General features: G+C 45.2%; 2 protein-coding genes and 1 long non-coding RNA gene across 4 annotated transcripts in view; 1 reads left to right on the top strand and 2 right to left on the bottom strand.

Annotated features, from left to right (window-relative positions):
• LOC101043545 (DNA topoisomerase 3-beta-1) overlaps nt 1-26,207 on the top strand; it is a 270,953-nt gene that overhangs the window by 165,091 nt on the left and 79,655 nt on the right. The window lies entirely within an intron of this gene.
• LOC141582574 (uncharacterized) lies at nt 336-12,077 on the bottom strand. Its single transcript, XM_074390925.1, has 4 exons — nt 12,005-12,077; nt 10,899-11,169; nt 7,850-7,935; nt 336-997 (listed from the first exon to the last, which is right to left on the bottom strand). The coding sequence occupies exons 1-4, from the start codon at nt 12,075-12,077 to the stop codon at nt 336-338; spliced, it is 1,092 nt and encodes a 363-aa protein (XP_074247026.1).
• LOC101042254 (uncharacterized) lies at nt 20,113-20,626 on the bottom strand. The gene is made up of 2 exons (XR_012515464.1): nt 20,299-20,626; nt 20,113-20,214 (listed from the first exon to the last, which is right to left on the bottom strand). It is a non-coding gene; the product is annotated as an uncharacterized LOC101042254 (long non-coding RNA).

Below are 26,207 nucleotides of genomic sequence, written 5' to 3'. Positions count from 1 at the left end.
AGATGGGGTTTTACCATGATGGCCAGGCTGGTCTTGAACTCCTGACCTCAGGTGATCCACCCACCTCAGCCTCCCAGAGTTCTAGGATTACAGGCATGAACCACTGCGCCTGGCCAAGAATTTTATTAGTAAAGAATGGGCTTAGAAGAAAAGAATTGAGATTCACACGGTGGACCAAGGAGAGAAAGACAGCCCTCTGGAAACTTTTAGAATTGGGGAAAGGAGGATGATGGAGACACAGGCTCCCCGTCAGAGGAAGGTCCGTGATGTCACAGCTGGCCCTGTCACCTCAGCCCAGGATTGCATTGCAGAACCCTGTGTCCCAAGATGCAGAATCAGGAAGTTCTGTTTCTTAAGAGTTCCTGTTCCTGTCTCTGAGTACAAAGAAATGGAGCCTCTACTCTCAAGCAGGGCCCTGGATGCCGCTGGGACCAGTGGGGAAGTTTCAGCAGCAGAAGCCACAGAGCAGGCCTGAGCAGCAGCTGCCAGGGACTCAGCTTCCTGGCAGAGGAGGAAGGGGGTTCTTGTCTCAGTTCCCCATTGGCCTGGAGCACTGTGCAAGCTTTCAGGCTGTCATCCCATGCTGAGCAGTAATAATCAGCCTCGTCCTCAAGGCGGAGTCCAGTGATGGCCAGGGAGGCTGAGGTGCCAGACTTGGAGCCAGAGAATCGGTCAGGTACCCCTGAGGGCCGATTGCTGTTACCATAGATGAGGGGGGCTGTTCCTGGGAGCTGCTGGTACCAGTGTACAGAATTACTCCCGACGTTGGAGCTGCTTCCAGAACAGGAGATGGTGACCCTCTCCCCAGGGTTCCCAGATGCTAAGGGCGGCTGAGTCAGCACAGTCTGGGCCCAGGACCCTGGAAATTGGAGAGACACAGACATGGTGATTTTTGGTCTAGAGACAGAAGGAAAAAGCAGGGCCTCATGGGCTTCCAGGACCCCTCCCCTGACCCTGTGTCTGGGCACCTGAGCAGTGAATGAGAAGGGCGAGGAGGAGAGGGGACCAAGTCATTATGAAGACTGTCCAGAGTCCTACCTTCTGTGCCCACAGCTGAAGCAGAGCTTCCCCCAAATTCTCCCTGCCCCTCTTTATACTGTAAGATAAGGAGGGTCCATTTATGCAAATCAGACCCTGCAGCTTTCTGATCCCAACTCCTCTGCCTGAGGATGTCAGGGTGTGGCAGGGGTGGGGCCTCATGGTCCCACGAGTTGAAGAGTTTACATCTGTGAGCCCTAAGCATAGGGCACCAAGCAGAGCAGGTGGCTGGTCCTGCTCTCATCATCTCCAGTCTTACAGGAATGGTCCCCATGCGCCCCCTGGTGTCTGTTGTGTGACATTGTACAACACCATGTATATGACCAGGTGATGAGAGCTTCTCAGAGAAATCCCTGCCTCCCCATTGTTCTGTCCACTGCCCTCTCCATTGGGGCCAGGCCAGGCAGCCCCCTGAGTCTCCTTTTCATGACCCCAGGGCAGACTTCACACTCTGCTGGGTTCCTCAGGGGTAAATTTACCCACAACTCCCTGGATGTTCACTGTATAGAACTCAGGTGCTGACTACACAAAGTCCTCTTAGATCAGGATCAAGCCCAGAGCAGGGATCAGCCCCAGGGACTCACTTCACCGCCTGTGGGGACACCTGGTACTCTTTTCTCATGCGGTTCCCTGTGGTGGGCAGAGCTGTCCTTCCTCTGTGGATCCTGCAGTGCTGAGTAGAAAGGGAGTTTTTCCCTCCAGGATGCTGGGGCACATTCCCAGAGGGTTGTTCTGGTAAATCTTTGTTCTCTATCTACTTTTCCAGACTTGTGGTCCATCTGGATTCTGTGATGGGAGATCTCGTCTAGGAGATTCTCCAAGCACTGAATGCCAGTCTGAAGGAGATCCCGGTAAATGGCTTTACTGTGTTTTACTTAAGAGCCAAAAGAGCAGATATGCTCAGTATTTGAAGACAGGAAGAGTTAAAACTGTAACTTTTTTCTTGACCAGGGTCTTTGCTCAGGTGAGCCTGACACGTGGTAGCTTTCAGGATCAACCATTCCAACTAGAATGTTTAAGAAATAATAGGGTTTAATTCAGTAATGAGTGCTTTGGGCATGTCTTAGAGATGATAAAAATTATTCATCTTTGATGTGTAATGACATCTAGGATATGATACATTAAAAACAATAAGCTTAAGAAAAAAGATAATCCTACTTATTCAAATGAGAAATGAAACAGATTGTATATATGACTGCAAGAGTTCTGGCATGATACACCTTGGACTCAACAAATATTTGTTTGGTGAATCCCATGTGACTGGAGAACAGCAGGATAGTTATGTCAATATTTACACTGGGGAATGTGTCTCAAGGCAGTTGTAGTACCATGAGGTTTTAAATGTGCCATTTAAATAGCAAACTAGACTGGGCGTGGTGACTCACACCTGCAATCCCAGCACTTTGAGAGGCCGAGGTGGGTGGATCACTTGAGGTCAGGAGTACGAGACCAGCCTGGTCAACACGATGAAACCCCATCTCTACTAAAAACACAAAAATTAGCCAGGCGTGGTGGTGGTGCATGCCTGTGGTCTTGGCTGTATGGGAGGCTGAGGCAGGAGACTCGCTTGAACCTGGGAGGTGGAGGCTGCATTGAGTTGAGACTGTGCCACTGCATTCCAGCCTGGGTGACAGAGAAAGACTCCATCTCAAAAACAAAACAAAACAAACTCACAACAGAATATCTCTATCTAATATAGACATTTAAATAGAACCAGTCTAGATATGTAACTTAAAATAAAATGCATGCTATTTTTTAGGATTGCATTTCAAGGGTGTCATTATTTGAAATGTTTCTTTTCATTGTAAGCCATGTTACTTGAAATATTTTTACAGTTTTTGAAAAATGTTTGCTGTGTTTACATAACACACCAGGCATATTAAGTTTTATTTCTTATAAAGTAAAGACAGATTGTTACGACTGGGCTTGCACTTTGTATTTTCTTGTCATTGCCTCCTCTGTGGCGATGCATAGATGTTCACAGTGAATTTTGTTTATTTTTTTCTCCTACTTTGATTGACAGAGGTTCCCCCAAACTCAGCAGTGTCTGCCATACAAAACAAGGCTGCCCAAGACCGCTTTCTGCCAAGGGATGCTCTCCCTCCTAATTGTCCCATCAGTCCGTAGGCTAAAAGCAGAGAGAGGAAGATTTCTGCTACCAGCTCTTCCAGTTCATCCCCATCCTGGGTTCAGTATAATGTGGCCAGTGTGATTTAAAAAAAAAAAAAAAGAAAAAGAAAAAAGTAGGTTTTTTTCAAATAGTTACTGAGCACCTGCTTGCTTTGTGCTTTGCAGAGAGCTCAATGTTTGCAATGCCATGTTGATCTAGACAGCCTCATCCCTGCCGCATAAAGCTGACCCTCATGGTAACACAGCGGTAAGAGGGGCAGAGGACTTCCCATTCTCCTCCTTCATCACTAGGGCGAAGAGACCAGAGAGACCCCTGCTACACTCAGGGTTCTGAGAAGGGATGACTTGGTGGGATCTCAGGAGAAGGGAAAACAAGCAATTACAGGAGAACTGAGGGGATATTGGCAGGACTTGAAGATTCCTGGGGTTCAGGTGAAGACGTAGGAAAGTCCACAGAGTAGACCTAGATGGAGTAACACAGAGATGAATAACAGGATCTAGCAAAAGTGGACTCCCAGGAACAGAGGGATTGTGATCCAGAAAGAGACCCTGCCGGGGCAGGTCCTCAGCAGTCCAAGAAGATGCACTTTTGTACCCCAAGTCCAAGAGCTGCTTCACCGGGTGGGCCCCCTCTGCTGGCACTACTGGAAAGGAAGGCAGGGAGGAGCCACGTGTCATCAGGCAGGTGCGTGGAGAGGGGAGAACGTGAGCAGAGAGAGAAAAGATTCCACTTTAGCTGGGCACGGTGGCTCAAGCCTGTAATCCCAGCACTTTGGGAGGCCGAGGCAGGTGGATCACGAGGTCGAGAGATCAAGACCATCCTGGTCAACATGGTGAAACCCCGTCTCTGCTAAAAATACAAAAAATTAGCTGGGCATGGCGGCACGTGCCTGTAATCCTAGCTACTCAGGAGGCTGAGGCAGGAGAATTGCCCGAACCCAGGAGGCGGAGGTTGCGGTGAGCCGAGATGGCGCCATTGCACTCCAGCCTGGGTAACAAGAGTGAAACTCCGTCTCAAAAAAAAAAAAAGATTCCACTTTAGAAGAGGCTGGATGGATGGCGTTAGATGGACATGTCCAAATATACAGGTATTTTTCTAGGTATTTTATATAAATGGGGTCATTTTAGTTTGAAGATTGTGAAATGAGAATACAAATTCATGGCTATATTGTTATTATTCTAAAAGACAGTGTATCTTCAACACAGAAGTTTGCTTCACGGGTGCTATCCTGGTGGATGTAAGCACTGAGTTTTTAAAATGCTTTTTAACATTTCTTTTATTTATCATCATGCTGCTCTTCCTCCAAAACATTTAAGACAATTAAAATTTTTGACATGTGTGAATACTACATTTTTGTGAATGTCATGCACTATCTTTTTGAAGACCCAACACCTAATGTATTAATGCTGTTGTTTCTTAGGAGTAAACTCTTGAAGCTCTGGAATCAATTTTCTTGGATCCTGAAGTGATTTCTAAAAGTTATTGAAACTTTGCTTTGCTAACCTTGTATTTATTAAGGAACCACCTCCTTCTCATTTTTTTGTGACAATGGGCTGTAGATACATGGTGGGTGTCATTAGCTGCTGAGTGGAAAATGAGCCATGTGAGGGAATGAGAACGTAAGAGTGAGTGTAGAATTTTGGAAATCAAATGGCTCTAGACCTGAGAAAATAACATGATACTATTGGGTAGAGACAGAACTTTTTAGAAGGATACCGAGAAGGAGAACCTAAGATTTAAGTAATCCAGGAGAGTTCAATTAGAACTCAAATAGTTCACTTTTTGTGAACAGGACTCTGTAAAGACTTTTAGCAGTGACACAGGTGACCTGGGGAAGCAGCAGTCTTGGGATGAGTGCAGAAGGAGACACCCCACAGTGTGAACAGATGAAGTGGTGTTTCTCAAGGCCTCTGAGTCTGGTCCTCACCAAGAGAGGGGCAGGTGGAGAACAGGCGCCCAGGGGATGGTGGGCAGTACCACTTATGCTTCTTCTTGAATTCCTTTTATCCCCTTAGCTCCTCTGGGCTTAGGTTGCCAACATGAGGGTGTTTATCTGCTTTCTGTCTGTCCTGATACTACCTAATTCTCGGATTGCTGCCTCCTGTATGGGCATGGGTGTTTCTTAGCCTAGAATTGATTTGAGAAAGGAATATCAGAAAGGCAAGAAAGCCCAAATAAAACATTGTGGGATGGAAGTACACTGACCGAATCGCTTCCCAGTTTCCAGCCTTGACTAGACAACACCCGTCATGAACTAATAACGAAGGTGGAGGGCAGAGTGATGCACACGACGGCCCACGTAGGGAAGACTTCTGTTCTTTTTCTTGTTTCTGGACTGGAGATCATCCAGCCGTAAGCTTAGCCCACTATAATGATGTCATGGGAGGTGGCACGACTGATCTAGTCCAGTCATCTTAATGTCTGGGATTTCTCACCACTGAGTCAGGGAGGGCAGATCTTGCTCATTCTGGAAGGTATTTTTTTCTGTGAGGATGTAATGCCTGAGACTGGGAGGCATTTGGTTTTCAAATACCAATTCTTCCAGATGGCAGAACAGGCCATGGGGAGTGACTTCTCATCTGTCTCAGAGGGAGATTCTCCCCCTTACCTCGGAAGAGGAAAAGGTCCTGTGATGCCTTTGAACAAGGCTGGGGAGCTGTTGTCTGTTTTCACTGTGAAAACAAACTCAGGACCTCCCAGCCTTCTTGCCCATGAAGGCCCCCTCAGCAGGGGAATCACTGTGCCCCATGCAGGTCCTAAGGCCAGGCTTGACCTTTTTTCCCACCCAGGCTTCAGTCCCTCCTCCCCAGAGATTTGTGCTGCATTTAACCGTTATCTCTAGTAACCGCAGCTGGCCTCATGACCTCTACTCTTCTCACCTCCTTGTCCATCTTCTTGGGGGCATTTGCACTTTTTCTTACAAACTTACCTCAGATCCTGTGTCCTCCCAGTGCAAGCCTCTAACAGCTCCATTACCCTCCCCCACCCATGCCCTCCTCTTTTTACTGTGAGGACGCCTTACTGCAGTGATATTTTTACTTAATTGTCTTTCCTCTTCCACCAGACAGTGTCAGATCCATATGTACTGGGAAGCTTCCTGTCTTGTCCTTCCTGTGTCCTGAGCCCCTTACCCTGAGCCTGGCACACAGTAGGTGCTCAGTGAATGCTGTAGATAAACAGGCTTCTGGTCGCCAACCATCTTGGGTCAGACATGGTGGACTCTTGTGTCCTTGGTCTTGTCCTGATCCATTATGGACTTGGTTCCCAGGCCAACTTGACCCTGGCATTTATGTTTTCTTCCCCAATACAAAATCGTATGAAAATGTGTTGCTGCCAAGAATTGGATGTGTGGGTAGAATTGAGTGGAAGGGGACACATTTTTTAGACCATGTTCACTGGAGTGATCTAGAACTTTAAATTTTGACCAGTGTTACACAATCGGCTGACTTGGCTAAGGGGTGGAGGTGAAACAGGGAAGACACGTCACTGGGAAGACAGAATGTTCTTCTCCCACTTCTCCACTTTCCTGCAGCGCTTTGTAAGCATAGATGCTTGTGTCCTAAGATGCGCATAAGAATCGGCCTTATTCTCTTCCTGGAGCCCAGTGGTGCTCAGGGAGGCCATAATCCCCAACCTGGGGCCTGCAGTCTGGGCTTGGGCCTGTGCGGATCAATGCTGCCATACATGAGGAGTTTGGGGGCACTGTTGGCACCAGGACCCACCCTCGCTGCCGCTTGCAGTGAGGTAGATGGGGCATTTTGCCCCACACACTTTAACACTCTACACCACTGAATTAGCACACAGTATCCCAAACACTTTATATCTGGACTAACACAGGTTGAGAGAGGTGGTTCAGTTGAGAGGGAAGCATGCAGGGTCCTTGTTCCATTCACCCGCAGCCCTGATGCCTAGCCTAGCCACCTGTGCAGTAATTGAGAAGGGGGAGAACAGGAGAAGCTCAGGCCATGGTGAGAACCCCCACACAGCTCTGCCTCCTGATATTAATCATCATCAGTCTCCATTTTTCAAGTGAGGAAATAAAAAAAATGTTGGTTGCCCAAGGCCACATGGCCAGTAAATGCCAGAACACAAGTCCACACGTTTGTTTGTTTGTTTGTTCAGAGATAAAGTGTCACTGTGTCACCCAGGCTGGAGTGCAGTGGCATGATCACAGCTCACTGTACCTTCAGACTTTTGGGTTTAAGCAATCCTCCTGTCTCAGCCTTCCAAAAACTTGGGACTACACAGGCACACTATCATGTCTGACTTCAAGTTAAAGTCTTCAGATTCAAGATCTAATCCCCAATCTGCTTTATACCGTAAAAGCTACGTCTCTTTCTAGATTTAGGATTAAGCCCCTAGGATTATTTCATCTAGGCTATTGTAGACTTACCTATCAGCCATCATCCATTTTGGTATCAGTGCTGGGCTCCTGCTAAGACTGTTTATGTCTTAGTTGCCAGCGTCAACTTTATCCAATTCCCTTCAATTCTATTTAATTCTACCAATTATATCAAATTCCCTTGAAAGCCTTATGCTCTTTTGCCTTGAGAGTGGGGCTCAGTCTCCCCTCAACTCTTGAGTCAATCCTCTAAGAATTTTTACCTAAGGGAAAAAAAAAACCTTTTAAAATATTTTTTCACCATTCTAAAAGCTTTCGTATCAGACTTCCACTCTCACATCTGGGTCTCTTGGTCACACAGGCTGGATTCCCCTTTCTTGTCGTCTCTCCCTCAGTCTCAGAGCTCAGGAAATGGCTAGCACACCTGCACCAAAAGGAGGGGACACATATGGGGCCAGCAGAGGACATCTGGGTCTCTGGGTCACACAGACTAGATTCTTCTTCCTCTTCATCTCTACCTCATCCAGTCCCACCATGTGTGGGCAGCTCCTTTTGCTTCTAGAAACGAATTGATTGTTTGTATTTGGAGCTAGTAAGAAAAAAAATTATTTTCACTAAAGCCATGCTCTGCTCTCATTAGTACAAGTGACAGCAGAAGCCTTGGCATGAACTGGAGTTGGTAACAGGCAGGGATAGAGGAGAGATGAGTCAGACAGGAGAAATGGGGGACAGATCTTTTTCTCACTTTTCCATGGATCAGAAGCTCTTCGTTACATGGTGTGTGGATGCAGCTTTGTGACACTGATAATCAATCTTGTCCTCAACCTGGAGTCCAGAGCTGGTCAAGGAGGCTATGTGGGCAAACCTAGAACAGAAGAATCTGGCTGGGACCCCTAGAGGATTCTAGGTCACAAATAGAGCAGTTCTTCCTGGGAACCCTTCATGGCCATTTCCATGGGAATGTCCAATGTTTCTGCTGCTACCCATGCAGGAAAAGCTGACTTCAAGATATAGATCTCCTCAAGAGTTTTACAGGGAGGAGTCACTTGAAGCAAATATTGGGCAGGTTTTTTACTCAGATATAACACTGACTAGATTGTAACTCAGTGAAAAGCTCTAATGCTGTAAGAGAAGATAAGAGAACATAGTCAGACCCCAAGGGATCAGGAAATTCACCCTCAGCAGTCCCCCTGATTCTGAGTGGGATGAGGTGGAGGAAAGTCACATCCATGAGTCTTACTTCTACCAGTGGCCCAAGAGCAGGCTCAGCCTTGTCTAAGCCATGACGGAGCCCCCCCTCCCATTTACTCTCTCATATGCTACAAAGAGGTTTACTGCCATAGGCATAGGCAAGGACTTCATGAATAAATCACCAAAAGCATTGGCAGCAAAAGCCAAAATCGACAAAATGAAATCTAATTAAACTCCAGAGCTTTTGTACAGCAAAAGAAACAATCATTAGAGTGAACCAGCAACCAATAGAATGGGAAAAAAATTTTGCAATCTACCCATCCGACAAGGGGCTAATATCCTGAATCTACAAAGAATTAAAACAGATTTACAAGAAAGAAACAAAACCGTTCAAAAGTGGGGAAAGGACATGAACAGACACTTTTCAAAAGAAGACATACATGATGCCAACAAACATGAAAAAATGCCCATCATCACTGGTCATTAGAGAAATGCAAATCAAAACTGCATTGAGATACCATCTCACTCCAGTTAGAATGGTGATCATTAAAAAATCTGGAGACGGCCGGGCGCAGTGGCTCAAGCCTGTAATCCCAGCACTTTGGGAGGCCGAGGCGGGTGGATCACGAGGTCGAGAGATCGAGACCATTCTGGTCAACATGGTGAAACCCCGTCTCTACTAAAAATACAAAAAACTAGCTGGGCGTGATGGCGCGTGCCTGTAATCCCAGCTACTCAGGAGGCTGAGGCAGGAGAATTGCCTGAGCCCAGGAGGCGGTGGTTGCGGTGAGCCGAGATCACGCCATTGCACTCCAGCCTGGGTAACAAGAGTGAAACTCCGTCTCAAAAAAAAAAAAAAATCTGGAGACAACAGATGCTGGAGAGGCTGTGGAGAAATAGGAACACTTTTACACTGTTGGTGGGAATGTAAATTGGTTCAACCATTGTGGAAGACAGTGTGGCGATTCCTCAAGGATCTAGAAACAAAAATTCCATTTGATCCAGCAATCCCATTACTGGGTATATATCCAAAGGATTATAAATCATTCTACTATAAGGACACATGCACACGAATGTTCATTGCAGCACTGTTTACAATAGCAAAGACCTGGAACCAACCCAAATGCCCATCGATGATAGACTGGACAGGGAAAATGTGGCACATTTACACCATGGAATACTATGCAGCCAAAAAAAAGGATGAGTTCATGTCCTTTTTAGGGACATGGATGAATCTGGAAACCATCATTCTCAGCAAACTGACAGAAGAACAGAAAATCAAACACCACGTGTTCTCACTCATAGGTGGGTGTTGAACAATGAGAACACATGGACACAGGGAGGGGAGCATCACACACTGGGGTCTGTTGGTGGGGAAATAGGGGAGGGACAGCACGGGGTAGGGAGTTTGAGGAGGGATAACATGGGGAGAAATGCCAGATATAGGTGACGGGGGAATGGAGGCAGCAAACCACCATGGCATGTATGTACCTATGCAACAATCCTGCATGTTCTGCACATGTACTCTGGAACCTAAGTGCAATATATATATATATATATATACATTTTTTTTAAGAGAGAGGTTTCCTGTCCTCAGATCTAGTTATCCCCACATCTAATCTGCTCTTCTGACATTGAAACTGAAAATGCAGTTACCTAGGACTGGGCTATCCCAGCTTTATATGAGGAATTCTTCCCTGACTTGTGTCCTCATGAAGCATTTTACATTTTAGTGCTTTGTTTCTGGGATACAGTTAGAGCCTTAGATAGCTCTGAGCACAGACTACTGGAAATGGAAGGGGAGGTCTCTGGTTTAAACCCTGGAAGAGGAGAATCCGTGCTGCAGGGTACTGTTTACCTGCTAGAATGTTCCCGGGCTCTGACTGTAATGTGAGCTAGAAAAGTCTCATTTTGCTTCTTTCAAAAGAAAAAAGCCCAGCTGCACAGGCAGCGGTTTCAGCATATATGGACATTCAGCCAACATTTTAGTGTCTTCAGGTAGTTTTGTTTGTTTTTGTTATGCTGAGACTTCAGAAACAATGAATGGGAAATGGAGAGAAAGCCTGTTACCACAAGAAAGTTCTTCCAAATATAGTTTGTAAATAAACAAGTTTTTTTTCAATTTAAAAATTGTCACAGAACAAGGGTGAGAACAGGCTGAGGTTTTTTTCCCACTTCCCCATCTATGTGTGTCACTGGAGCCCAGAGATGAGTAAGAGCCCTGCATTGGTAGAGGCATCTTTGGATCCAGAGAAGCAGCTGGGGACTCCAGAGCCCTGGTGCTTATTTGAGTCTGAGCAGTAGTACAGGAGATACCAAGGCGGACTTCCTGGCTTCTGCTGGTACCAGTATATGTAGTAGCTACCAACATTGATGTCACTGCTCAAGATGCAGGTGAGTCTGGCTGATGCTCCAGGAGTCGCTGAGAGTGATGCTGGCTGAGTCAGCACAGACTGGGAGAGGGAACCTGGAAACACAGGTGTTTATGGGTGATAAGACAGAAACCAGGGTAAAGTTTTTCAGGAATCTTTCCCAGAAGAGTCAGAATCAGGCTGTGTGACTGGCCCTGGTCTCTGATGCCTGTTCCTACCTGTGCAATGAGAGAGGAGAAGGAGGAGAGGAGTCCAGGCTGTGGTGGAAACAGCCTCTCACCCCAGCAGTGGGACTGGGCTGCCTCAGGCCTCCTTTTCTTTTTTTTTTTTTTTTTTTTTTGAGACGGAGTTTCGCTCTTGTTACCCAGGCTGGAGTGCAATGGCGCGATCTCGGCTCACCGCAACCTCCGCCTCCTGGGTTCAGGCAATTCTCCTGCCTCAGCCTCCTGAGTAGCTGGGATTACAGGCACGCGCCACCATGCCCAGCTAATTTTTTGTATTTTTAGTAGAGACGGGGTTTCACCATGTTGACCGGGATGGTCTCGATCTCTTGACCTCGTGATCCACCCACCTCGGCCTCCCAAAGTGCTGGGATTACAGGCTTGAGCCACCGTGCCCGGCCCAGGCCTCCTTTTCTTCCCACCCTCTGTATCGGAGGGGCTGCTCATGCCAATGTGTTTCCACCCAGGGACTGTCCAGCCCCTCCCTGAGTTCTGGGGATGCAGCACAACTCACTCTGTAGACTGAGCAGGAGGAAGGTTTGCTCTTCTTATTGCAAGGCCCTGGGAGGAAGCTCCTGTTGAGACCATACAGAGGTCTCTGCTCAGGAAACTCTGCCAGGCCAGAGGGGACACAGCTGCTGAGTCCCCATCAGTGAGCACAGGGCACAGCCCCAAGGCCTGGATTTCTTTGAGTATGAATGGTCCTTACCGAGCAGCTGTGTAGGAACCGCAGGGCAGCCCCACAGCATCCGACGCTGGTCCCAGGACACACACTTTTCCATGGCTCAGAGACTTCGGAATGCAGCTGGTCTCTGCAGCTCACCAGTCACTGTCTGTATTCACATATCCATGGTCTGATTCCTAGAAACTTCTTCAACCATGCTATGCATTATTACTGTGATTTCTCACTCCCAAAAGTAGTCTTGGTCTGTGGGATGTGCAGACGTGTATATGTATAACTTTTAATGGTGACAGCACCCCCATGGAGCATTCTAGAAAAATCAGATTGCCCACATATTCCTATAGGATAAGCGTTAAGGAAAAGGGGTCAGCTAAGGAGTTAGGCTGAAGGGCAGCTAGGGGCTGTTCAAAAGTATGGTGAAAAATTAGAATTTTCCGGGAAAAATAAATGATCTATGACATGTTAAAGACAGCAATTCAGCAAAAGTTACATCTGTGTGTGTGTGTGTGTGTAATGTTTTCATACATTTTATACAGAATTGACTCAATTTAGTGATACAGCAAAATTAATAGATTTGGTAGACTTACCTTTACCAATGAACAGTATGAAATATTTCTCTATTTAATGAAGTTAGCCGTTATCTCCCTAAGTAAAACTTGTCATATTCTTCACAGTTGTGTGAGATTTTTTCTGGTGAAAAATTTGTCCTAGATGTTATACAATTTGTTCGTATTGTGATATTGCCACCTCTATCTGTTTACTGGATGTTTTCACTTAATTAGAAAGATTACTATGTGTTTTACCCTCACAGTGTTCTTGAAAGTGAGATGACTGTCTGAGGAGACAAAGGCAGCGTCCATCACTTCAATGTAGCCACTTGTAGGATCTTGTGCTAACTGTGCAAATGACTTCTTGATTTTTAGACTCACAAGGTGCTTTAGTGAATAATCTAGAATCAGGATCACTCACTTTTCTCAGGCACTCTCTCCTCAAGGCATTCACAGAGATCCCTCTCATTCAGATGAGGCAGGCAGGGCACTCCCTGGATTAAAGCCCTTCAATAACTCCTCACTGTTATTATAAAATCTGAACCCTGTGGCCTCTGCAGCATGCCCTTCACGCTGTGGCCCCTGCTCACATTCACAGCCCAACTCATAGCTTCTCCCCTTACTTTTAGGGCTCCAGACTCACTCACTTCTCTGTCCTGGGAAACCCTGAACTTCTTTCTTTTCCACAGCCTCCAAACCAGCTTCTCCTCTGACTGTTGGTATGTGATGGGCTTCTACTTGAAATCAAAGTGTAAGCTTACATTTTGGTCTCACTGTACATCTGTCAAAGCAGAACATAAACATCTCATCACAAACTAAGGATATTTTAAACACTGGTTAACAGGGAAACTTTTGAGTCATACAAATATATGGCGAATTTTCTAATGAATTGTTTGCACCCATCAGTGTGGTTCATCTTTTTTTTTTTTTTTTTTTTTGAGACGGAGTTTCGCTCTTGTTACCCAGGCTGGAGTGCAATGGCGCGATCTCGGCTCACCGCAACCTCCGCCTCCTGGGTTCAGGCAATTCTCCTGCCTCAGCCTCCTGAGTAGCTGGGATTACAGGCACGCACTACCATGCCCAGCTAATTTTTTGTATTTTTAGTAGAGACGGGGTTTCACCATGTTGACCAGGATGGTCTCGATCTCTTGACCTTGTGATCCACCCGCCTCGGCCTCCCAAAGTGCTGGGATTACAGGCTTGAGCCACCGTGCCCGGCCGGTTCATCTTTTTTAACTTTTCAGACTCTTTTACCCATCAACTTACTCCCTCACTAGATGATTTTTACAACAGATAAATGAAGCAGTATCATATCATTGGTACATGAACTAATGTGCTCCACCATTCTTGTGCATTAAAGCAACAGATTCTAAGGACTCTCACATTAATTGATTTGTTTTTTAATCATCCATGTTTAAAATGAATTTATTGTAATTAGAAAACTGAAGTAAGTACAGTGAATGCTAAGATTTGCAGATGTAGGACTCACAACACTGCATATTGAATTAAAGTAAAGTGCAGATGAGCACTCACATTCCTAATTATTTATTGGCTTTACCCAGTTCTCCTAGTGCAGAAATATCTCTTCTGTGGACACAGAGCTCACAAAGCCATCATTCTTCCTTCAACAATTTCCTCATCAAAGCCTATTATGGGACTTGGCGTTGGTGAGTTTCATGTTTGAGTTGCATTGATCATAGGGCTGATTTGAAGCTCAGTAATTAATATTTTCTTGAAGGATATCTAATGTAAAACTTCTTAGTTATATAAATGATGCAGAAATTTTCCCAACTCACCATATTCTGCAGTTTATTTGCTCTTGAGGTTTTCTCTCCCCAGAATTTGCTTCATGATCTGCTTGCTTCCTGTGGCTTCTCTTTTTTTTTTTTTTTTTTTTTTTTTTTTGAGACAGAGTGTTGCTCTTCCCCAGGCTGGAGTGCAATGGCGCGATCTCGGCTCACCGCAACCTCCGCCTCCTGGGTTCAGGCAATTCTCCTGCCTCAGCCTCCTGAGTAGCTGGGACTACAGGCACGCGCCACCATGCCCAGCTAATTTTTTGTATTTTTAGTAGAGACGGGGTTTCACCACGTTGACCAGGATGGTCTCGATCTCTCGACCTCATGATCCACCCGCCTCAGCCTCCCAAAGTGCTGGGATTACAGGCTTAAGCCACCGCGCCTGGCCCCTGTGGCTTCTTTAAGCAGGATTGGGAAAGCCCATCACATCCTCTCCACTTTCTCCACACGAACCCATGGAATCCAGCAGATATGGATCCATGGAAATAGACCATCAATGAGTAAACAGAGGCAGTGATTGGGAGCTGCAGAGACTAGCTGGGGTCTCAAGTTTCTAGGCCGTGGGGAAGTATGTGTGATATATACATATTTCCATATCCACATCCTTCTTCTACCCAAACTCAAAGGCAAAAGTTCTTATTTAATATCTTCTATTGAATGAATATGAAACCTCAAACACAAAAAATCCAGAACTTAAAAAAAAAATTATTATCTTGACTTCAGATCTGTACCTCTTCCTGTGACTGCAATGTAGGTGAACTGAGTGTGTCCTTAGTGCCCGGCACTGCTCTATGCTCTGTAGCTACGGCAGTGACATGACAGAAAACAGCAACAGCTACAACAATGAACGATCTCATGGAGCTTAAATCACAGCAGGGGAAACACATTGAATAGAGTCACTAACTGTGAAAATACATCTTCATGTGACCATGGAAGAAAGGGGGGTTTAAAGCCCTTTGCTGACAGTTGAGAGACATCTATTTCTATAATTCTGAAGAATGGATTGACTTGTTCAGAACTTGATGATGTTATTTGACTATATGTGTTATAAATAATCCTGTGTAAACAGAATGTTGTCATTCTTCTTGCCTCACTCGTGGCTGGGCTCTTACTGCAGGTCAGAAGTAAAACAGAACATTCCCGCCCTTCAGAGGAATTCCTAAGGGTAACCAGACAGCTGAGTGTGGCGAGACAACTTTGTCTTCAGGTAACCTCCCTACTGCTCTGTTTGTGATGGAGAAAGAGCCCCAGAGACACCACAGCCCTGAAAGCCTCCCCTGAAAAAAAGGCGGGGAGGAATGAAAGTAAAGAGATGGGTAGATAAAGATGCCTGGGCGGGGGCTGGACCTTCCTTCCTTGCCCAGACACAGAATTCTTTCTTTCCACTACTCTAGCTTTTTAATTGACATTTACCCACACCTATCACGGAGCAGTTCATAAGCACCTGCCCCATTGTGACACCTTGGGAGCCTCTTGCCTGTGCTGAGCCTCAGCCCTCACTCTCCTGCACCTGCATACACTGCAAAGCAGTGCACCCCCAAATCAGCTACTTCAGCACTGACACCTCCCCTCTCATGGCTTCTGACAGAGCTCTGGGGAGGTTTGATTGTGAGCGTTAACAGCAGCCCCTTGAGTGTGTAGGGCATCATCCCATGTGCTTTACACTGCTCTGTCCAGACCCTTAGTGGTTTTGCTCAAAAGAAAATAACCAGGTGGCTTCCCAGGTGTGAAAAGTAATGGTTCACATAAGTCTTACTGAATGTGAAGGGCAGCAATAATTCTTGAGTCCTATGAGCTTTCCAGAAAGAAATGTGACACACTGGATCACAGCTGCAGGCTGTTTGTCAGGTTTCCATCACAAGGACAAGCTCAACCTAGTGACCTCTTTCCTTTAGTTCTTCTCACCATGGTGTGGGTCACACGCATTGCTCCCAGCTCAGCTGCCACATAACTTGGCAGAGACCTCATATCCCATGTGTACAAAGCCACCATCTCCTAACTGGACCCTCTGCCTTCACTCTGTCTCCTCCTTTTTCATATTTCTTAGACAAGCTGAACTTTTCCTCCTGAATCTTAAATTAGAGTCTGTGTCTTCCTTGCTTATGACCTCTTAATGGCTTCCTGTTGCTCACCCTCTTCTGGCCCATGTCACCTCTTAAATACATCACAATATGCCGTATTCCCATTGACTTGTTGGTGCTCAGTCTTCTGTGTGGCATCAGCCCTGCAAAGGCAGAAACCCTGCCTGCATTGTAAACTCTGTATCCCGAGCCCTCCCCTGAGCCTGGCACATAGTAGGTGTTTAGTAGATAATAAGGATGAACAGACCTTTGCATTAGTACACATGCCTGAGACAGACCTAGGTGGATTCTGTCCCTGCTTTCCCTGAGTCATCTTGTGTCTGTCCGCAGGACAGCCTGTACCTGGAATTAAAGACTTTCTGATTCTTTTCAGGCAGTCTGACAATGCTGTTGCTAAGGCTTCCTCTGTGGCTGGCTCTGAGAGAACAATGCTGTATTCTCTAGATCACTGTCCCTGAGCTGAGCTATGGGCCCTGGTTAGCAGCAGCACCAGCAAACATCCATACAAACGATAAACAGACCTGCTATCCTGGTTGTGGGTGGTGCTGTTGGTAGGTCATGCTCCTAGGAGACCTGGCGTGTTCCCATCTCACTTCCCCAGACTTTAGCACCATTTGAATTTCCAGGGGGCTGTCTGACGCCCACAGGAGAGATCAGCCTTGTCCTCAGCCTGGAGCCTAGAGATGCTTAGCAAGGCTTTCTTGCCAGACTGGTATTCTGAGCATCCATCTGGGATCCCTAAAGGTACTTCTGGTTATTGTTGGTACCAGGACACAATTCCAAGAACATAATTGCTGCAGCTTTCAGTCCAGAATATGGAGATTGGTTTAGCCACAGACAGACTCTGCAGGCTACCAAATGAGCCCTGATTGCCCAGTACTGTGAGAGTCAAGAGAGAGACACAGGGTGAGGATGGTAGCTCAGTGAGCCAGTGAAGCAAAGCACAGCTCTGGTTCTCTTAGTGCCAATCCCTGTCTCTCTGTCCCCAGCCACCTGTGCAACCTGAGGAGGGTGAGGAGGAGGTGGTCTGTGCCATGGCAGACATGCCCCTAGATCTCTGCTTCCTGGGCCGCACAGACTGTGGGGAACAGCCTCTCTTTCCTGGCCTCTCTTAGAGGAGGGGACTCAGTGCAAATCTGTCCTGACCCCTGGCTCTGCCTCTCACACAAGATGCCGAGTCTGCTCGTTCTTGAGGAGGGGTGAGTGGGAGGTAGGAGAGCATGGCCAGTGACTCTCAAGGCAGCCTGGGTGGACACAGCTGCTGCACAGCCCTGTGAACACTAGACGTCAACAGGCAGTCAGGTATCTGGTGTTGCAGCTGAGTCCAGCCATGAACTCCCTTCCCAGGCTACACAGAAATCCATGGGTCTTTCTATTTAGTTCCTCGCTAGATCAGCACATAAGACAGAGTGGTGAGGGTTGGAAATAATTGATTATTGTATTTATGTGGTTCACTAAATTCACTGGAAATACAGAGAACCCCAGGGAGGAGAAGGAGAAGGTGCTGGCCTAGGTGAAAAAAAAAGAATCAGCCAACTTTGGGCTTCTTCAGAACTAAAGATAATCAGAGAAGTTCAAGAAAAAGAAAAAAATATGAGTGTCAACTTTCAAGGGCAGATCTAGAAAAATGCAATGAGTTTTCTGTTATAAAGCCCTTAACAATTAACTCAGGAAGTTAGAGGGGAGAAGTGGTAGGAAAAAATGAGAGACTCAAGAAGGGAATTCAGGAATCAGAGATGTGGTGGGGGAGAGAGTAAGGATGGGCCGCACTGTAGAAACGAATGGAAGAGAAGACAGTAAGAGCGTTGGACAGGAGCCAGAGGGGAGGTCAGGTTTGCTGTTTGTTTGCTTTTGATTTTGTTCTGAAAGAAAAGGGGAGCCTCTCCCAGCTTTGCAGCTGTCCTCCCTGGTCATCTCACTGCATGAAGTGCGGGGTTCTTCTGTCGTTCAAGCTCATTAGTTTCCTATGTCAGAGATTTTTCCTAAGTTCTCATCTGCCAAGGATTCTCTTTATTTTATACTATTCCTTTGGACTTGTTACTGTTATTGGAGACAAGGTCTCACTCTGCCACCCAGGCTGGAGTGCAGTGGCATGATCATAGCTCACTGCAGCTTTTAACTCCTAGACTAAAGCTCTTCTCCTGCCTCGGGCTCCTTGTTACAAACATGCAGAGCAAGGCCCGGCTAATTCCTTTATTATTATTATTATTATTATTATTATTATTATTAACTGCAGAGAAAAGATCTTGCTCTTTTAATCATTGTTAGTCTCAAACTTTTGGCCTCAAGTAATCTTTCTGCCTCAGCCTCTCAAAGTGCTAGGATTACACACATGAGCCTCCACTCCTGGCTGGACTTGTTATTATTAAAATACATATGTGGATTTTCTGTGGCAGGAAGATTTTGGAAATGCAGAGACTGCATCATCGTTTCATACCTATTCAATCAGAATCTGCATTTTGTAGGATCCCAGATAATTTGTGGGGATGGGGATAAACAATTGAGTTTGCGATGGAGTGTTCTAACACACACGTGAAGACAGTTTTGCATATAAATTGTTCCTCATAACTGAACCTATTATGCTCCAGCAAACATGAGCTGGAAACTCTTGTTCGTCTATGTTATGCATTCTGAAGTCAGGCATAATGTACTCACGGCTTTCCACTGAAAATTGCAGGCATTTTCCCTCACTTCACTAAATCCACAGAAATAATCTGGTGTTTTTTAGTAATAACACAGTATCATGCTTTTGTCTGATAAGAAAACCATTGGAATTATCTACAAAATTATATTTTTTCATTGGTACTCAAATCAAAATAAAATTTTAAAATATTCAAATATTTTATCATTTTTAAGAAATAAAACACCGCTTATATTAACCTTAAATGACATAGGAGCATAAAGATGCATCAAACCAGAGGGAAAAGCACAAAATATGATCACCATTGTGAAACTATTAAGAGCAAAAATGAAAGAATGCATCCACAGGAAGAAATGTACTTATGTTGATTGTTTGGGATAAGGTAGACTTGCAGTGAACTTGGTGGTTTGTAATATTTTTATTTTATATAATTGGCATGTATTGCTTTGAAAGTAACTCAATAAAGCAAACTTCAGAAATATACCAAAAAAAGAAAAAAAAGAAGCAGCAGCTTCTTCCCATTGCTCCTATCTCAAAAATCCCATGCATTAAAGATGCTTCTTTCTGGAGGAAATACATTTAGACTCAGCCTTTAGATCTGATCCAGCTGTTGGTGTTCTTCATAAAATATAAAATAATTAACTTTTGCTTTTTTTGATCGAGTTATTCCCAGATCATTCAAACATTTCTTCCACTTCAGGGCTTAAGCAGGGATAGCAATCAATTCAGACCCTTCCCTTCCCCTTTCGATGGCTGGTCCACGTGTAGGCTGCCTTGAGAGCTGGTGTGTGTGATCATGTGATCTTTACATCTCAAGGGCCGAGGGAGGTTTATGTCTTGGTTCCTCTTCTGAGTCTGTCACTGTGCCGAGCACCACTATAGTACAGTAAGCAGTAATACTCAGCCTCATCCTCAGGCTGTGCACCTGAGAGGGTCAGGGCAGCTTTGCCCCCAAGGAGGGAGCCTGAGAACCGGGCGGGGGTCCAGGAGTATTTGCTGTTTGTATTATAAATCAGTGTTCTTGGGGCTTGGCCAGGTTTTTGCTGGATCCAGCAGGGATAATTACTACTGGTGACTGTTCCAGTGCTGGAAGCACAGGTGAGAGTGACTGTCCCTCCTGGGGACACAGTCAGTGAGGGCTCCTGAGTCACCACAGCCTGGGAGTTGGACCCTGAAACAAAAAACAGACACATTAGGAATTAAAAGGGAGAAAAAGCGATCCCTCCAAAGTCTGGTATTTGAAATCTCTCTTAACCTGGGTAGCAAGTGGAGAGAAACAAGAGAAAGAGAGGAGTCCAGGCCATGGTGCTGATACTGGAAGGGACCCTTGGCTCCAGAGCTGGGGCTGGATTCTGATGGCTCTTTATCTCCTGCTGAGCTCTCTGCATGGAGTGGGTGTGTTGTGTGCTGCTTTATGCAAATCTTTACTACCTTTACCTCCACCTAGGTCTCAGCCCCGAGAGCAGCTACACTGTGAGAGGTCAGCCCAGGGTGGCTGTGCGCTGTGGATTTGCCCTGTGGGAGGAAGCAGCTGCTCTAACATTTATATGAGTCAGTGAGCAACTGTGCAGGGTTCGTTAACTCTCAGCCTCTTGAGCTTCTTAAAATCCAAGAGACCCAGAGGGCCCCCTGGTGGCTTTCCTGCACTGAGAATTCGTAGTTTTCACTTATTAAACAAATCACAATTGATTTCTATTTTGACACTGCCATAAGATATCCCAGGCCAATTCATACCCATGATTTATCTACTCTTTGCTCATTCCTATGTGTATTACTTTCTCTTGCTGTTGCTGAAATCCTGCCCCTGTGACTATAATGCGACTTAAATGTTATATGGTGTTGTTATCTGATTGTTTTAAATGACTAAAAAATGTTTTAATGACTTACTGACTTTTTGAAACTATTTGTTTTGAACCTCATATTGGATAAACAGCTGGTTTAAGTGATAATTCTTTAAATAATTTATTTTAGATAATTTTTAAACAGAAAATGATCAAAGGTTGAAGTTTTATTGTCAATTCAGTGGAAACTCAATGAGCCATGAGGTTGATCAGCAAGGTCTACATAACCACCCCGCTCTCACCCACCCCAGCACTCAAAAATCCTCTAGACACCAAGCCTGGGCGAGCTTTCCTGGCTGGCAATGCTTCATACATAGAGTCACACATTGTTGACAGGAGAATGCAGCATTGCCGATTACTCCACTGGGAGAGGACAGCTGGATTCTTGCTCCTGAAATTCTCCTGATCTCTGCCCGTGTGCCTCTTCTCTTGAATTATTTTAATCTGTATTATTTTTCTGTACACAAATTATATTATCGAATGTCACAGTTTTCCATGAGTTACATCTTTGGTAGAACTTCTTATTTTCTATTATTTTGGTAAAGCTGTTCTAATGGGTGTGATTCCTAATTTTGTTTGGGGTTGTTTCCTGTTTGCTTATTTAAATATAAGAGATTTTCTCTCTTCTTTCTTTTCTTTTCTTTTTTTCTTTCTCTGCTTCAAGGCATAGTAGCTGTTACTTCTTTATAGATGTTGACTAAGATGGAGCTCCCCCTGCTACCCTGGACTCATACATGGGCAAGGGGTTCAGGGACAACAGAGTCATGGACCAGGATCAGAAGCAACAAGGTTAGAGGACTAGGCTCAGTCTCCTGTGAGTAGCTTGGGGTGACTTATAGCAAATGACTCCATTTGTCCCAGAGCTGGCGGCTGTGTTGATGAGTCTCTCAAGCCAGTTTCTCCCTCACTATGATGCCCTGCTGCCTGTGGCCCCTCTTCCCGTAGATTGATCAGGAATGAACCCTTCATAACTCCCAAATTTAGGAGACCAGCTAGACTTTTATGGATGTCTCCAGAGTTTCCATTACTGGGTTTTAGATGAAAGCATGTGTGCAATGGTTTCTTCATGCAAATCAGCCCCCTCTTCTTGTCTTCCAGCCCCTTTCTAGAACCTCAGTCCAGACAGTCACTGGAAAACATTTCCCAGGTTGGGTGGAGAAGGCCAAGCTGGCTGACTCTGGTTCCCTGTGATGACACAGCTGCTGAGCCCAGTGAGCAGTGCACAGATAATGCAGGTCACAGCAGGATGGCTTTCCAGCTATCCTTATCTGCAGACCCCTCAAGGACAAGCCTGTAGCACTCAGTGCTGCCCCAGCGTTAGACCAGCTGAGTCCTTCAGTTTCTCCTTGCCTTTGTCTGTTTTCTCCTTCACCAATGATCCGACTGTGATGGCCCTTGTTAAGCTGCATTTGTACTTACTGCTCTGCACAGAATTCCTGTATCATGACATACCTGTCTGCTCCATGCTGCTATTTTTAGTAAAGTCCTGGGATGTTGGTCTCACTGAAAGAGATTGTCTGATAGGCACCAGAGCAGGGAGCCCAGTTTGGTGAAGGAGAAGCCACCAGAAATGCAGGTCTGTGCCCAGAGGTGCCTCCTTCTTCCCCACTCAAGAATGTGGCCCCTTTTCAGGCTCCCATGTTCTGTCCTGGATGCTCTGGGCTCTCAGGGTGGGTCTCCCACTGCTCTCAGTCCACCCACCTTCAGCATCAAAAGGACCCTGGAGTTTGGTCTCTCATTTGACAGAGGGAGAGCCAGGCTGAGTTCTTCTCTCTCTTGCATGTTACTTATTTACCTCTGGCGAAAACCCCGCTGTATGAGGACCAAGGAGCCCCCTTGCATCTGATTTTAAAAGACATACGCGTCCATCACTGTGAACTCTGGCTTCAACAACCCCTTGAGAGGTCTGGAGTCTGCATACTTGAAGAAGAATAAAAAGAAGAATTAGGGAAGGGATAAGGCATTATTGGCTGGGAATCATGTACCCCGTGTTGAGCGCTGATGGACACGCTCACTTGAAGATAGCTGTGTCACAGAAGCTCTGCCTTCGAGGCTCAGCTCCTAGTCCTGGCGCAGGAAGAGGAAGCCAGCCCCAACTCTGCCTCTTTCAGGCTTTGAACCCTGTGAGGAGTTGGCAGATAAACTATAGGGCTCCCAGGTAAGTTTGTATTTCAAATAAAAAAATATCCTGTGTGAGGTACACATACTGGTTTTTTTTTTTTTTTATGTATTACTGAATTCAAATTTTTTTTTTTTTTTTTGAGACGGAGTTTCGCTCTTGTTACCCAGGCTGGAGTGCAATGGCGCGATCTCGGCTCACCGCAACCTCCGCCTCCTGGGCTCAGGCAATTCTCCTGCCTCAGCCTCCTGAGTAGCTGGGATTACAGGCACGCACCACCATGCCCAGCTAATTTTTTGTGTTTTTAGTAGAGATGGGGTTTCACTATGTTGACCAGGATGGTTTCGATCTCTTGACCTCGTGATCCACCCGCCTCGGCCTCCCAAAGTGCTGGGATTACAGGCTTGAGCCACCGTGCCCGGCCTGAATTCAAATTTAACTGACCTCCAGTGTTTTATTTGGTAAATGGCAGAATCCTACCTCCAGGCAATGAGCACTCCCTCACCAATCAGGGCCCACTACATGAAAAGCAATCACAAAGCTGTTGTCAGAATAAAATGAGGTCACACTCTCAGGAATTAAAAAACTGTTAGTTCCAGGGCGTGGTGGCTCATGCCTGTAATCCCAACACTTTGGGAGGCTGAACCAGGTGGATCACAAGGTCAGGAGATCGAGACCATCCTGATTAACACAGTGAAACTCCATCTCTACTGAAAAAAAAAAAAAAAAAAAAAAGCAAGATTAGCCAGGCATGGTGGCACACGCCTGTAGTCCCAGCTACTCGGGAGGCTGAGGCAGGAGAATCGCTTGAACTCAGGAGGTGGAGGTTGCAGTGAGCTGAGATCACACCATTGCACTCCTGCCTGAGTGACAAAGTGAGATTACGTCTTAAAAAAAAAAAAGCTGTTAGTCAATAGTAAGGTTGCAAAGGTTGCAGTTGCACTAAATCTTGATACCACCTATTAAAACCTCTAGGATACAGCAAATGCAGTGCTAAGAGGAAAGTTTAGCATTAAACACATATATCAAAAAGTCTAAAAAAACACAAATAGACAATCTAAGGTCAGACCTCACGTAACTGGAGAAGCAAGAACAATGCAAATCCAAACCCTGCAGAAGAAAAGAAATACAAAGATCAGACCAAAACTAAATAAAATTGAAACACAGAACAATACAAAAGATAAATGAAACAAAAATCATTTGAAAAAATAAATAAAACGAATAGATTAACCAAGAAAAGAAGAGTAAAGATCCATATAAGCTCTAATAGAAATGAAACAGGAGATGTTACTACTGATACCACAGAAATACAAAAGATTATACAAGGTTACTGTGAATGCCTCTGTGCACATAAACTAAAAAACCTAGAGGAGACGGATAAATTTTTGAATATATGCAGTCCTCCTAGATTAAACCAGGAAGACGTAGAAACTCTGAACAGACCAATAACAAGTAGTGAGATTGAAATGAAAATAATAATAATAGAATGTCAATCAAGAAAAGTCCAGGACCAAACGGATTCACATTTGAATTCTATCAGACAGTCCCAGGGGTGCCTGTGTCTTCTCCCTGTAACCTCGAGGCAGTCTTCACACTCTGCTGGGCTCCTCAGAAGTCAATCTGTCCATGGCTCTTCAACTTTTCATTGTAGAGGACTCAGGTGGTGTCAACAGAAAGTTCTCTTATGTCAGGATCAAGCCATCACAGAGACCCACACCACGGTCTCACTTCCCATGCGTGCTTGACACCAAGTCCTCTCCTCTCATTTGGCTCCTTCCTGATGGCCAGAGTTCTCCTTCCTCCATGGATCTTGCAGCGCTGAAGAGAAAGGGAGTCTTCCCTCTCGGATTCCCTGGGGAGGAATTCCCAGAGCGTTTTTCTGGTAAATCTGTGTTCTCTCTCTACTTCCCCAGATTTACAGTCATAATTATTTGAATACTGTGACCAGGGATCTTGCCTGGGAGTCTGTTCTCCAAGCACTGAATGCCAGTCTGCAGGGGATCCTGGCAAATGACTTTGAAATGTTTCTCTCATGAGCAAAAAGAGCAGAGATGCTCAGTCTTTGAAGATGGGAAGAATTAAAACTTTAACTTGGTTTGACCAGAGTCTGTCCTCAGGTTAGCCTGATACATGGTAGCTCTTAGTATTGAGCACCCCAACTAGGATTTCCAGGGAAAAATTATGGTTTCAATTCAGTAGTGAGTGTTGTGGGGGTGGCTTAAAGATAATATAGATTATTCCATATTGTTGTGTAATGATTGTGTAATGATAGAAATTGATCTGTAATGACATCTAGAATATAACAAACTAAAAACAATAAGCTTAAGAAAAAAGATAATTCTGTTGATCAGAATAAAAAATGAAACAGGTTGTGTCTATGGCTGCATGAGCTCTGGCATGATGCACCTTGGACTCTTAACAAATATTTGTTTGGGGAATTTTATGAGGATGGAGAAAAACAGCAGGGTGGTTATGTTTATAATTGCACTGGCGAATGTATCACCAGGCAGTTGTAGTACTGTAGTACAAGGTTTTAAATGCTCTATTTAAACAACGGAATAGTGAGAGCTAATATAGACATTTAAATAAAACTAATCCATAGATGTAACTGAAATAAAATGTATGCTATATTTTGGGATTGCATTTCTTTTTTGTTTGTTTGATTTTATACTTTAAGTTCTGGGGTACATGTGCAGAATGTGTGATTTTGTTACACAGGTATACATATGCCATGGCGGTTTGCTGTACCCATCAACTCAGTGCCTACATTAGGTATTTCTCCTAATGTGATCCCTCCTCTAGCCCCTCCGCCCTTCAACATCCCCTGATGTGTGATGTTCCCCTCCCTGTGTCCATGTGTTCTCATTGTTAAACTACCACTTATGAGTGAGAACATGTGGTATTTAGTTTTCCTTTCTTGTGTCAGTTTGCTGAGAATGACAGTTTTCAGCTTCATCCATGTCCCTGCAAAGGACATGAACTCATTCGTTTTTATGGCTACATAACATTCTATGGTGTATATGTGCCGCATTTTCTTTATCTAGTCTATCATTGATGGACATTTGAGTTGGTTCCAAGTCTTTGCTATTGTGAATAGTGTTGCCCTGAGACATATGCCCTGACATCCCACCATGGCACGTGTATACCTATGTAACAAAACTGCATGTTCTGTACATGTACCCCAGAACTTCAAGTGTAATTTTT

Source organism: Saimiri boliviensis, chromosome 21 (assembly GCF_048565385.1).
Source record: "Saimiri boliviensis isolate mSaiBol1 chromosome 21, mSaiBol1.pri, whole genome shotgun sequence".
In the NCBI taxonomy this organism is placed as follows: domain Eukaryota; kingdom Metazoa; phylum Chordata; class Mammalia; order Primates; family Cebidae; genus Saimiri; species Saimiri boliviensis.
The sequence above is the reverse complement of the archived record's forward strand: the minus strand, read 5'-3'. Positions and strand labels throughout refer to the sequence as shown.